Below are 14,023 nucleotides of genomic sequence, written 5' to 3'. Positions count from 1 at the left end.
GTATCTCGCTGGGCTCCTCTGTCCATGGGATTCTTCAGGCTAGGATACCGGAGTGGGTTGCCATTTTCTCCTCCAGGGGATCTTCCCGGCTCGGGGATCAAACGCGGGTCTCCTGCATCTTCTTCCTTGGCAGGTGGATTCTTTGCTGCTGAGCAACCTGGGAAGCCCTCAGTCAGTAGCACTGGTATTACCAAACGAGGAGCAGTCGGTGACAAAAGCGTGATTTCTATTTTGGCTTTACAAAATCCTGAGAATAGCTGTAAGACAACTCCACCTTTACCTCCTTACTTTGACTAGGGAGTCTGGTGGGTGGGGAGCACGCAAAGGGGAGCTGGATCGGGATTGGTGTGGGGACAGAGAATACAGTTGCTCTGGAGGGCGAGAAGGAATCCGTCTGTGGTCCAGTGCTGGACTGCGGCCATGCTGCCAACGCCAAATAAATGCCTCCCTCAACACAAGGGTCTGGGGCTGAAAGAACGGATCTCCACCCTCAGTGGATGCAGGGTGTGTAGCTGAGGGGCTCTCCTGCCTGCTGCCCACCCTCCCCCTCTCGTCAGGCCGGGGGAAGCTTTGGCTCTTAATCCAGTGTCAGGATGGTCAACTTTTGCCCTGCTCTTTTCCATGTCAATTTGGTGATAACTAACTATTCTCTTACCCTCATTCCTTGAGGGTAAGTATCTTTCTTGATACTTTTTTGATACTTTTTTACCATTTTCGAGTTTTGGTTCTCCATCCTGAAGAACCTAAGACCCAATAGCATATTTGCCAGGAATCACCAGCTCCAGATGTCCACCTCTGCCTTTCAATCTGCAAACCCAGAAATGAATGGCCACACAACACTGCTGGTCCCGCTTCCCGAGGCCCATCACGGAACAGGCAGCACTGCTGCTTGGGGTCAGGCTGCTGTTGGAAAGTCACAAAGGTGATGGGCAGGAGCCTAGGACTTCATGTTCCACAGACCCGACCTGGCACAGATGCCTCTTTAGAAGAGACCCCATGCAGAACCCAGGACTCTGTGACCTCAGCCAGAGACGAAGAGTTTTAGGACAGTACAGAGGCCCTAGAGAGCCACATGGCTTCCAGGCCCGCCCAGCTTCTCAGGGAAGGTGGCCAGGCAACAGGACGTGGCACAGGCCGCAATCCTCACAGAGGGATCGTGGGCAGGAGAAAGCCTCAAGGTGGGCGGGAGACGAGGCCCCGGCAATCCTTTCCAAGACAGGCTTAGGAGTTAGGCAGCTGCCCGGGTGGGAAGAGTAGGGGCATGCCCAGCCTGGAAATGGACCTCTGGAGATGCCACTGCGGGAATGTACAGCCGTGCACAGGCAGCCAGCTCCAAAATTATGGTCTAGCGAGGCTTTGATGGCGCAGCCAGGCTGATGAGGCTGAGCGGGGGCTGCCGGGTGTTACCTGTCTGCAGGGTTCACACCACCTAAGGCAGAAAGTGAGCAGAGGCAGAGGCTGCGTAGAGAGAGCCCCCACCCCCACCCAGACTCGCACCACCCATCGGACTCGCACCACCCGTGCTTGTTTGGACGCCTGTCTCCCGCAGATGTCTCACACTAAGATTCTCCTCAAGTCTGCAGAGGATCCAGTCGCCCAGGACCAGGACTCACAGCTCCTTACTGCGGTTGTTAACTAGTCACCAGTTAGTGGTTTAGAACAACGCAAATGATTAGTTCTGCAGTGTGAGAGGTCAGAGGTCTGGTGAGGGTTTCATCACACTGAAATCAAGGTTATCTGTAGGCTCTGTTCCCATCCAGGGATCTGAGGGAGAGTCTGCTTCCCACTCGCGCAGGCTGTTAGGATTCAGTGCCTTGCAGCTCTGGGTCTGAGGTCCTGTGTCCCTGCTGGCTGTAAACTGAGAACTCTTCCCAGCTTCTAGAGGCCACTGCGTTCCTTGGAACACAGCCCACCTTCTCCATCTTCAAAGCCCCAAGGCAGGCAGAGTCCGCAGGGGCATCTCTGCCTGTCCAGCTGAAGGACCCGTGTGACTACACTCAGCCTACGGGTTAATCTCCCACTTCTGCATGTCTGATTTTTATCACACCTTTTTCATGACGGTAACATAGTCACAAGGGTGCAGGGATTAGGGCATGGACATTTTGGGGAGGACACTTTCCTTCCTGCCACATCACCACCTTCACTTTAAGAGTCATGAAAACTGAGACCCAGAGAGGCTTGACTTGGCCAAGGTCAAGTGGTAAATGGCCAAGCCAGGCCTCAGACCCAGGCCTCCTGACTCCTGGTCCACTGTGCTTGATGTTATATTCTCTGGGATGACTGCACCCTTCCCTCCACACCCCGCCACCTGCTGCGTGCACACCAGGACACAGACCCCCACCCGGACCCAGGATCCGACAGAGATCTACAGACAGACAGAACATGCTGTTGGTGGGCACGGGGGTCCTTGCTTTTGCTACATAGACCGGCCCCTGGGCCTCTGACTTGGTTAGCAGTGAGAGGGACACAGAACGGCGACCAGGTTTAAGGCCCAGGGGCAGGGGCTACACTGAGGACAAGGGGAAGATGGGGTCCGAGCATGACAGCTCACGTCCTAAACCCTCCCATCCACTCCCAAGTCCATGACCCTGCCCACTCAGCTCACTGCTGTGCCCAGCAGGCGCAGGAGCACAAGGGCGGCAAGGACTGTTGGGCTTCCTAAGACCACGGTCCTGAAGATCCGGCCTGTAACCACTGGCTTCCCTTCAGTCCGAGGAGCGGTTCAAGACGCACAGCTTTGGGCCTTAGCCCTCCTGGGCCACGGGGACCACTGTGTCCCTTGGGGATCCAGCGGCACAAAAACAAGGGACACTGAAATCAACCGCTTGGCAGGGCAGTGGAGCACCACAGAAAGCCAAGGCTCCCAGCCTAACCTGTGCCCACAGCAACCAGGCATCACTGGACACCACGCAAGGCCAGGAAGACTAAATAAGGGAGGGCGAGCAGGGCCTCCCTGCAGCTCCTGTCAACATAAATCAGGAAACGAGCCCTGAGAAGGGGCTGGCGAGATGCCTGTTCTGACACCCAGGGCCTAAAGCACCCACGGCCCCTCCGCTTTCACCTGGCATCTCTGCCCACCATCCAGCAGCTCCACAAGGGACACTGAACCTGTGTCTGCTCAGAAATCATTCATCCCCAGCAAAGAGAAGAACTAAAGGGGTGGACCCAGCGGGTCACAGCCTTTCTTTCAGAAACTGGCAGGCAGAGTTCCAGCTCAGTGGGGCACGCTTCACATACCTGTCCCAGCTAAGGAGATGCCCCCAGGAAGAATCACGGAGGAAGGACCCTGGGAATGGATGGAGGAGCAGCAAATTCTCCAAGTCAAGGAGGGGAGGGTACATGGAGGCAGGCAGGGAGAACGAGGAAGCTGGTCAGTGCATAAGCATTTACAGATATGGGGCTAAAAGGGGCCCCAGGGTGACCTAACAATGCAAGATACTGTAACCTGGCCCAGCAGCACCCAGGAAGGGCAACGAGCACCTGGGAAACGGCCAGAGCCCAGGGACGGAAGACAGCTAGCCCACCAAGAAGGGTCTTCCAGCCAGAGCTGGCCCTGCTGGGAGAGACATTGAGACAGTCTCGGACTTGGCACAACCAAGGGAGCTAGAGGGGGAGCGAGAAAGTCTGCCAGACCACAACGGGGTGTGTCTTCCACAGAGGCCAGCAAATCTTTAAAGAAAGGAAAGCACCACTCTCAGGCATGGAGGAGTAAGGCTGAGCACACGTGACCTACCACAGCGCAATGGGCCAGCAGAGCTGTGCAACCTCTTCTCCACACCCATCCTCAACTCAAGGACTGAGGCAGGAGCCCAGGCTGAAGGCAAGGTGACTTTCTGAAGCGGCGTTTATTAATAATTTTGTTATTTTTTGGCCACACCGTGCAGCTTGCGGATCTTAGTTCCCCACCACGGGGTCGAACCCCCACCCCCACCCCCACCCGCTGTGAAAGCGCAGCATCCTACTGGACCACCAAGGGATTCCCCTTGAAGCACGCTTTAAATAGACTTTATTGTTACAAGGGAGGCCCTACTGAGCAGGGCCTTCTTCAGATACATGTGGTCCCAGAATGTCACCGTGGAGAAATCAAGACGTCGTGATTGCAGAAGAGGTCACTGTAACAGAAGGACATGGTCCACGGGAGGCCGGCCAGGAACGCAGCAGACGTGATTAGGACAGGCCGGGGCGGTCAGGTCTCGGGGTGAGGGAGAGGACAGCTCCCATCACTCCCGCTTCTTGTAGCTGTCCAGGTGTGTCAGGACCCAGCCCGAAGGCAGGAGGAAACACAGGAAGCAGGAGGTGAGCCCAATGGCGATATCCTACACAGAGCACAAGAGAAAAGGAACCCCCAGGGTAAGGTTTCCCTCAAGTTCCTCAGAGCCCGAGCAATCTTCCCAGACAGCAGAGAACTCGCTCCAGGAATCGAGATTCAGGCTCCAGGGGAGGGCCACTCTAGGTCTTAAGGTAAAGGATCAGATATGGCTGCAGGGGTCAGCCCAGGTTACAAAGTGAAGGGAGAGGGACAAGGATCTAATCTTGCTTCGAAGCTGGCCTGTTTCACACCAGGAACTTTGCACAGACCAATAACTCCAAAATACACCTCTCCTTCCTTGTCTTAAAAACCTCTCCCTAACCAACTTTTGGGGCTAGAGCTAAGACTTTTTACAGCCACTTGCATATCCCCCAAAGCAGTTAAGGAAGGCACGACTTGGAGTCATACTTTGTTCAAATTCCTTCTGTGCCACTGGAGGTGTGACTTTTGACAAGTCAATTGTTGTTGTTGTTCACGAACCAAGTGGTGTCCGACTCTTTGCGACCCCATGGACAGCAGCCCGCCAGGCTTCCCTCACCATCTCCTGGACTTTGCCCAAGTTCATGTCCACTGAATTGGTGTACACTGCTCCTAAATTTCAGCTCTCTCCGCCAGAAAATGGAGATAATGGCCCTCTCTCGAGGTGACTGGGAGGGCTCAAGGAGACCAGCGCAGCAGTCTTAGCACAGTGCCTGGCACACAGCAGGCACTCGACTGCAGTTACAGTCACTGTTTCCTCCACCGCTGCAGCGCTCTCTGGGCTCTTCGCCTAAATGGAAAGCCCACTAACCTGGATTCTGAAAACTCGCATTCAAGGCCGAGAACTGCCACTGAGGCAAACGCAGAAAAGACCCAAACAGGTGCAAGTCATTAAGGGTTAAACTCTCCCACGTTTCTTGGAACTACTAAAGCCTGCTGGGGTCCTCTTACCCACCCCCAAATATTACTAACAACGACAGTGCTGACAGCCCGCAGGCATCTCCCAATGAGCTGACGTGTAAACAGGCTCAGAGCGCTCGGGGCTGGGGGTGCTAAGGAAGCTTGCATAGCAAGGAAGCGACAGGGCAGCACTGACGTGGTCTGACCTGAGACCCTGGGGCAGACTGTCGCTCCCCAGACGCCCAGACCAGCCCAGCTGCTCCCCTTTACGCTGTGAGCCGCGAGGTGCAGAGCACCAGACTCGGCAGGCCCCCAACCTGCCGCGGGACCCTCAGTCCCGCCTGCAGCATCTCCCATGCCCTTCCCCGCCCGCTCCTCACCATGGTCCCGAGCTGCTCCCGCGGCGGCTTGGAATGTATCTGGGCACGCGGCACCGGGAGCCGCCGGGCAGGGCCTGTCAGGCCTCTCAACAGCAGCGGAGTTAGCACAGACATGACGGCACGGAGTAGACTGCAGGTAACGCGCAGCCGGACTCCAAGGTCGCGAAGTCAAAATGGCGGCCCTGGCCGGAAGTTCCGGAGTGATAGGGGCTTGGGAAAACAGCGACCCGGAAGTCCCTGGGAAGTGACGTAAGGAAACACCGCCCACCGCCCTTGTCAGTTTTTGGCGCCTTCCTCGAAACAGCCAATCGACGCCATCCTACCGCCGGTGGGCGGGGCACAGAGGGGCGTTGCTTTCGGATATGCCCCGCCTCCAAGGCAGCCTATCTTTGTTGAGTAACAACTGTAGCTACCCAATCACATAAGCCAGAAACCTGGGCGGTATTCTTGACTCCTCCCTCCATTCATACTTAAGTCTCTGTTTAGAAATCCCCTGTCCCCGCCAGGACTCTGACCGCCTGGCACTAATCGGAGCAGAGCCTGTATCTGGTTCACTACTGTCTTTGGCCACCTCATGAGAAGAGTTGACTCATTCGAAAAGACTCTGATGCTCGGAGGGATTGGGGGCAGGAGGAGAAAGGGACGACAGACGATGAGATGGATGGATGGCATCACCGACGCGATGGACATGAGTTTGAGTGAACCCCGGGAGTTGGTGATGGACAGGAAGGCCTGGCGTGCTGCAATTCATGGAGTCGCAAAGAGTGGGACACGACTGAGCGACTGAACTGAACTGAACTGGTCTCCAAAGAGCTACTAACCTCCTAAATGAACTCTTACAGTTTTCCTGTCCAATTCCAGTTTCCATGCAGTAGCAGCCAAGAGCTTCCTCCCTTCTCTTTAAATATAAATCTAACCAAGCCACTTGTTACCTAGTCGCTAGGTTGCATACCACTCTTTTGCGACCCCATGGACTGTTATCTGCTAGACTCCTCTGTCCATGGAATTTTCCAGGCAAGAATACTGGAGTAAGTTGCCATTTTCTTCTCCAGGGGATCTTCCCAACCCAGGGATCAAACCTGCATCTCCCGCATTGCATTGCATTGCAGGCTGATTCTTTACCACTGATCCACCACCAGGGAAGTCCTTAACCAAGTCATACGTGTGCATGCTCGTTGCTTAGTCGTTTTGGACTCTGTGACCCTATGGATTGTAGCCTGCAAGGCTCCTCTGTCCATGAGATTCTCCAAGCAAGGTTACTAGAGTGGGTTGCCATTTCCTTCTCCAGGGGATCTTCCCAACCCAGGGATCAAACCCACATCTCTGTGTATCCTACATTGCCAGGCATATTCTTTACCTCCAAGCCACCTGGGAAGCCCTCCTAACCAAGACATACACCTACTTTAAAATCTTTGCGGCTCCTCATTGTATACTAAACAAAGTCTCAATTTCTGGATGTCACTTTCCACCCTCATCTGGAAGTATTCCTCACCCTTCTTGCTCTCTGGTCCTCCCACCCAAAGCGTTTTGCTTCTTTGTATCTTAGGTTCTAATGAACACTTTTTCAACACTTAACCTAACTAGCCTTCCTTTTTCACCACTCCAACTTCTACTTCTGAAACAGGAGGGAAGGTGGCAGGGCACGACCTTTAAATAATGACATAGCCAGAGGACATGAGACAACCATTAGAACCAAATGGGTTCCAATATTGTGGACAAGTCAACTTCCACTAGACTTTGGGTATATGCTCATTGTAACACATCAGCAAGCTAAATGGCACAACCACAGGTGCCATGACTGTTTCAAGAACGTGAACGTGAAGTCGCTCAGTCGTGTCCGACTCTTCGCGACCCCATGGACTGTAGCCTACCAGGCTCCTCTGTCCATGGGATTTTCCAGGCAAGAGTACTGGAGTGGATTGCCATTTCCTTCTCCAAGGGATCTTTCCAACCCAGGGATCAAGCCCAGGTCTCCCACATCGTAGACAGACGCTTTACCATCTGAGCCACTAGGGAAGTCCCTATGAAGGTCAAAAAGCAGGTGTTAGTCCACTTTCTGGAAATCCCCACCCTTTCCCCAAGAGACACAGGTTTGATCCCTGGGTCAGGAAGATGCCCTGGAGGAGAAAATGGCAACCCACTGCAGTATTCTTGCCGGGAAAATTCCATGGACAAGAGGAACCTGGCAGGCTATAGTCCATGGGGTTGTAAAGAGTCAGACACGACTGAGCACACACATACATCCCCAAAATAGCTGGAATACCCCTCCCATTCATTAGCCTGTGAAATTACCCACTCCTATAAAACGACAACCGCATACCCGGGGGTCACCCTCTCCTTCTGAGATGGCCCACAGTTTGTTTATGGAGTGTTTTTCTCTCTAAATAAATCTACTTCTTACCTATCACTTTGTCTCTCACTTAATTCGTTCTGTGATGAGACACCAAGAACCTGAGCTTCATTAAACCCCGAAACCTGGTGTGTGATCTTAGTTACAAGATCATGGACTCAAGTCCCAGCCTGCATTTTGGCTGAGTTGGAGTCCCAACATGTGAGTTCAAGTCGCAATCTGTTGGGAGTCCCAGTTCACACACTTTCACTTCCAGGCCTCCACCTATGGACACAGCTTACTTTATTCAACAGTTTGCCAGCCCCTACTGTGTTTCAGGAACTGTTCTAGACACACAGCGAACAAAGTGAACAAGGACTCCCTTATCACAGAGCCGACATTCCGGAGGCAGACAAAAGACAAACACTTGATGAGAAGTTACTGAGAGTGCCGTGATGTGGAAGTGACAGGTGACCCTGCCGCAGGAAGCCTTCCCTGGCCACCCCAGGCTGATGCCACATCTGTGCCCAGCAGCCCCGTGACAGTACCGCCCACAGGAGCAGTCTTCGTTTCTACGGTGGGGGCCATCCGAGAGCAGAGCCTGTCTAGTTCACTACTGTCTCCAAAGGGCCTGGCACACACTTAGAGAATATTTATGAATTGCAATAGACTGAACAGAGGAGAACAGGAAAGAGGGTAAGGGGCCAGTCACTGAGTTGGGCCTTAACTGTATAATCTCATTCCACCTTCACAACAATGTCGCAACGGAGGTGCTATTATTATTTCAAATGTTTTACAAGTGAGAAAATAAGCCTGAAGAACTGGGTGACCTGCTCAAATACATAGGGCTCCAAGGCTGCCCAGCCAGGATTCCAGGGCGGGTCTCTCCATTTCAAAACCCATGCTTTTAAACCCATGAAAGCTGCTGTAAAAAAGAATTTCTAGAAGTCCCAGTTTTGATATCGGGGTCAATGGCATCAAAGATAGCAGCAGAGGATGGGGATGAAGTGAGGTGGCAAGAGGCCAGGAAAACACAGGCTTTGGAGGAGAAGCCTCAGCCCCATGTGAGCAGGGAGGGGTGCTCACAGAAAGGTGGGTTGGACCCAAAATGCCCCAGAGGGTAGGCTGTGCCTGAGCCTTTTCTGGAGACGTGGGCTCCCCGACCCTGAGCTCTCCAGGGCCCTTCTCCGCCCCTCCTCTCCCCCACCCTACACGTGGGTATTGTTAATGTCCAGCAGTCTCAGTCCAGCCTCCCCCCAGCTACCAGGCCCCATGCCCTTGTTCTGGCCTGCAACCTGGCAAACAGCCCAGGACACATGCTTCTAAGCACCTCCCCCACCACATCCCAAGGGACACAGCCTAAGAACACAGAGCTGGGAGGCCCAGGCCCCAGCTGCCTGCCCCTGGGAGGATGAAGGGACAGGGACCTCCCTGCGGCCCTACGGGGCTTTGTCAGCCCTTTGTCCAGTGAACAAAGCAATAACATCCAGATTACAGCACGGCCAGGCAAGAGGCCTGGAGAGGCTTTGGGAAGGGATGGACTTTCCTGTGGTCCCGTGGGTTACTCCCTTGAGGAATCTCATGTTCCTCTCCTCCACTGGCAGCTAGAGGGAAAGAGTGAACGTTTGTCAAGCAGGCACCTCTGTGCTCTGTTCCAGAGCTTTCCTCGTGGACCCTGTGATGTGACTTCTTTCAGAACCTCCATCAGAGAGAGGGAGAGTCTGGGAGAGGTAAGTAAGGCAGCTGAGTCACCATCCACAGTGATTTTAGAGCCCAAGAAAATAAAGTCTGTCTTTATTTCCATTGTTTCCCCATCTATTTGCTATGAAGTGATGGGACCAGATGCCATAATCTTAGTTTTCTGAATGTTGAGTTTTAAGCCAGCTTTTTCACTCTCCCCTTTCATTTTCATCAAGAGGCTCTTTAGTTCCTCTTCACTTTCTGCCATAAGATGTCAGCTGCATATCTGAGGTTATTGATATTTCTCTCAGCAATCTTGATTCCAGGGTGTGCTTCATCCAGCCCGGCATTTTGCATGATGTACGCTGCATGTAAATTACATAAGCAGGGTGACAATATACAGCCCTGATGTACTCCTTTCCCAATTTGGAACCAGTCTGTTTTTCCACGTCCAGTTCTGTTACTTCTTGACCTGCATACAGATTTCTCAGGAGGCAGGTAAGGTGGCCTGGTATTCCCATCTCTTTAAGAATTTTCCACATTTGTTGTAATCCACACAGTCAAAGGCTTTAGTGTAGTCAATGAAGCAGATGTTTTTCTGGAATTCTCTTGCTTTTTCTATGATCCAATGGATGGATGGCAATTTGATCTCTGGTTCCTTTGCCTTTTCTAAATCCAGCTTGAACATCTGGAAGTTCATGGTTCGTGTACTGTTGAAGCCTGGCTTGGAGAATTTTGAGCATTACTTTGCTAGCATTTGAAATGAGTGCGATTGTGCAGTAGTTTGAGCATTCTTTGGCATTGCTTTACTTTGGGATTGGAATGAAAACTGACCTTTCCCAGTCCTGTAGCCACTGCTGAGTTTTCCAAATTTGCTGGTATATTGCGGTGCAGCACTTTGACAGCATCATCTTTTAGGATTTGAAATAGCTCAGCTGTTACACTTCAGCAACCCACTCCAGTATTCTTGCCTGAAGAATCCCCAAGGACAGAGATGCTTGGTGGGTTACAGTTGATGGGGGTTGCAGATTCAGACACAACTGAGCAACTAAGCACGCTATAGCACAAGCTGATACTGATATTAGGTTACAATACCTGTTACGCTTCCGTTTTTAAAATTTTTTAAACAAATAAGAAGCAAAGAAAACATAAAGTGTGATAGGGGCTTGCTTTTCTAAAACAAAGGGAAAAATCCCTAGGGTTAGGAATATGCATAGGTAAAAGTCTGTTTGGACACACAATTGTGAATAGTGGTTCACACTAGTTCACGCAAGGGTTGAACAGTGGTTCAACACTCTAGATAGTGGGAAATGGTCCTTTTCTGCTGCAATCTTTTTTCAGGATTGCACGTTGGGCACTCTTCTTTTCGGCAGCGTGTGGCATCTTAGTTCCCAGGTCAGGGATCGAGCCTGCAGCCCCCGCAGTGGAGGCTCTTGGTAGTCCTGTGGTGCTTCTTTTGCCAGTACAATAAGCCAGCATGGAGAGGGGGCTCCCTGGCCCAGTGAGGGAAGTTTGCCTGTGAGTGACAGACTCTCTGGGAGGCACGGATCTCCTCTGACACCCTGGCAACTACCGTGCTGCCTGCACAGACGGGGCTCATTCCCAGGACTTCCCACTCTGCTCAGATTGCTAGGAATCTCTCCTGCATTGCAATGAGACCGAGAGATCCCAGCCTGAGTCCTGGCTCTGATCCAAGGGTCCAAGCTGTCCCTCCACCCCACCCGCTCCCCTGATTGGAGCAGTAAGAATAGATCCCAAGCCTTAGGGGCAGGTGGAAGAGCTGGTCCCTTCTCCTGAGACGTGTCCCCATCTGGGCCCCCAGTCCTGATGGTCATGTATGGGCTGGGAAGATCCCAGATGCCCCATCCCAGGGCTGACTCCAGACCCTACTGGCCATACTCAAGTTAGAGACACACTGAGAGGCCTCATCCCAGGCCTGGCCCCTGTCCATTAAAGGCTCTGGCCCAACAACTGCTCTCTCTAGCAGAGCTGCGAGTCCTGGGGAGGAGGTCAGGCCTCAGCCCTCTGGGGCAGCAGGCATAAATCCCTCAGCCGCCTGCCCCCCAAATATGCACAGCTCCAGCCACCCCAGTGACCTGAACTCCCCTCCTGGCACATCAAGTGAGGGCTGGGCTCTGAGCACGGGGGGTAGAGGGTAAAGGGACCCCCACCCCAGGGCTCTAGCTGAGGTCACCCCAGGGCTCTAGCTGAGGTCAGCGGTGGCCTCTCTACAGGCCTGTGGGGACTGTCTCCCTAGGGTGGGGGTAGCAGCAGGAGGCCTTTGTAGAGCTCAGGAAGGGCCCACTGTCCAAAGGAGGAGGGTCTGAGGAGAGGGAGGGCATTTAATTTTTATAATAAGTCAGCAAGGAATGCATGCCTACTTCTTTGCTGAGAAAGCAGGCACAGAGAGGTGAGGTAACTTGCAGGCTCACAGAGCACATGGGCAGGATTCTCAGACGTCTTCTAGCACCCTGTCTCTCCGCTCCCACCAGACAGCATGCGCCCGGAGTCAGAGGAGCTGTCCCACCTGCTTTATGTGCCGAGGGACACCCAGCACTCAGCGAACAGCAGGCACTCACTTCACACCTGCTGAATGAATCCTCCAAGACTCAAATCCAGGTCTGAACCCCAAAGTCCATGCTCCCTCCACTACATCACTGCAATGTACAGGACGCCTGTTGCTACAAAGGGTGATCTAAGTGCTGTTTCCACAGGCAGTTGTCAACTCCTCCCCTCGCTATTACTATCAAAGTGGTATCTCAGTGACTGCCAGTCCTAACAGTAGTTCTATGACTGCCAGGGGTCACACAGAGAAATTAAAAATGGGGGTTTTCACGCAAAAAAGGGTAGAAAGGACTCAGCCGTAAAACGAATGAAGTAATACCATTCGCAACATGGGTGCAACTCTAAGCCATCATACTAGTCAAGTAAGTTAGATCGAGAACGGCAAATACCGTACAATATCACTTCTACGTGGAATCTAAAATGTGACACCGTGAACCTGTCCACAAAACAGAAACAGACTCACAGACACGGACACTGGTGGCTGTCAAGAGGGAGGGGATGGGCTTGGAGTCCGGGGTGGATAGATGCCAATCACTGCATTTAGAATGGATAACCAGCAAGGTCCAGGGAACTATACTCAACATCCTGTGATAAACCACGATGGAAAAGACTATGAAAACAAATGTAGGATGTATACAACTGAGTCACTCCGCTGTACAGCAGAGGTTGGCACAACATTGTAAAGCAACTATACTTCAATTTTTAAAAAAAAGTTCTAATTGAAAAAAAAAGGTGGTGGGGAAGGGGTAGGAGGAGCCAGCTCTGGTCAGGGTTGCCCTCAACAAGGAGCAAGGAGCCCCCGGGCGGGGGTGGGACAGGGTACCGAAAGGGCATCTGCTCTTCCTGGGGCACAGCTGTCACTGGGCGCCAGACATCCAGGGCCAGGCCAGGACACAGCTGTCAGGGGCGGAGCAACATGGGGGCGGGGCAGGGGCGCTCCCCTCCCCCGGGGAGACACGGCTGTCCTGGCCCAGGCTCCTTGCAGCTGGTTGCACAGGTACAGCTGCCAAGACAAAAGGAGGCTGTGGGCTGGGGGGGGGGGGGGGGGGGCCACCCACAGTCAGCGGCCAAGAGTGAGTGATGAGCCAGCTGGTGTGTGGCAATGGTTCTGGCTTGGCGAAGGTCCCCCACACCTGTGCAGGCACGGCAGTCAGGTCATCAAGTCTGCCTGCCACCACCCCTGCCCTGTGGTACAGATGGGTAAACTGATACCCCCAGGGGGTAGGGCCACTGGGCTAGAGGCAACCCCCGCAAACACACCCAAGGCCTCCTTCCCCAGCTCCCTAGGACATCATGATGGACTTGGCCAGAAGGACTCATGTGGGCAAGAAGCCCGGAGCAAGCACAGCATCCTTTCGTTCAAGCACCCCACGGAGCACAACACCCCCACCTCGGACAACAGGGAGATCTGTGTGTGCCACAGCCTCCACAGCAAGCCGCATGTGGCCTGGGTGGAGCACCAGGCACTGCTCACCAATGTGTGTATGTGTGTGCCTCTAAGTATACACACATGGGCTGTGCTGCCGTGCACGCTCAGCTGTGTCTGACTCTTTGCGATCCCAGAAACTATGGCCCACCTGACTCCCCTGTCCATGAGATTTTCCAGGCAAGAATACTGGAAGCCCCACTCAACTCGAAGGTCAACAGCAAGCTGAGGACCGCCCAGGTCATATACAAGACACTGAACCTTCTGTCATGTAGGGGGCATCCGAGCCCTTGCTGAGGCTATGCCTCTGGCCACACCCATGGGGACCCCCAGGCTCACCCCTGCCACATGGCAACCCTGCATCCAGACCTCTCTGCCTGGACTTACTACTCCAAACCCTGGGCCTTCTCTCCTTCTCCAGACAGCTGACCTCCAGCTACAGCCCTGGGCAAGTC

General features: G+C 53.4%; 1 protein-coding gene across 1 annotated transcript; it reads right to left on the bottom strand.

The window, feature by feature from the left end:
• Positions 1–3,826: 3,826 nt before the first annotated feature.
• Positions 3,827–5,760, bottom strand: COX8A (cytochrome c oxidase subunit 8A). Its single transcript, XM_070289447.1, has 2 exons — positions 5,569–5,760; positions 3,827–4,316 (listed from the first exon to the last, which is right to left on the bottom strand). Exons 1-2 carry the CDS (start codon positions 5,680–5,682, stop codon positions 4,221–4,223), a joined length of 210 nt encoding a protein of 69 aa, XP_070145548.1. The 5' UTR covers positions 5,683–5,760; the 3' UTR covers positions 3,827–4,220.
• Between the last annotated feature and the right edge of the window lie 8,263 nt (positions 5,761–14,023).

This window comes from Ovis canadensis, chromosome 21 (genome assembly GCF_042477335.2).
Source record: "Ovis canadensis isolate MfBH-ARS-UI-01 breed Bighorn chromosome 21, ARS-UI_OviCan_v2, whole genome shotgun sequence".
NCBI classification, from domain to species: domain Eukaryota; kingdom Metazoa; phylum Chordata; class Mammalia; order Artiodactyla; family Bovidae; genus Ovis; species Ovis canadensis.
This window is presented reverse-complemented; position numbering and strand designations above follow the sequence as displayed.

Coding starts and splice junctions, on each gene's coding strand:
- COX8A (XM_070289447.1), bottom strand. CDS start 5,682: ATGTCTGTGCTAACTCCGCTGCTGTTGAGAGGCCTGACAGGCCCTGCC. Junction 4,317..5,568: donor GGGAGCAGCTCGGGACCATG/GTGAGGAGCGGG, acceptor TGCTCTGTGTAG/GATATCGCCATTGGGCTCAC.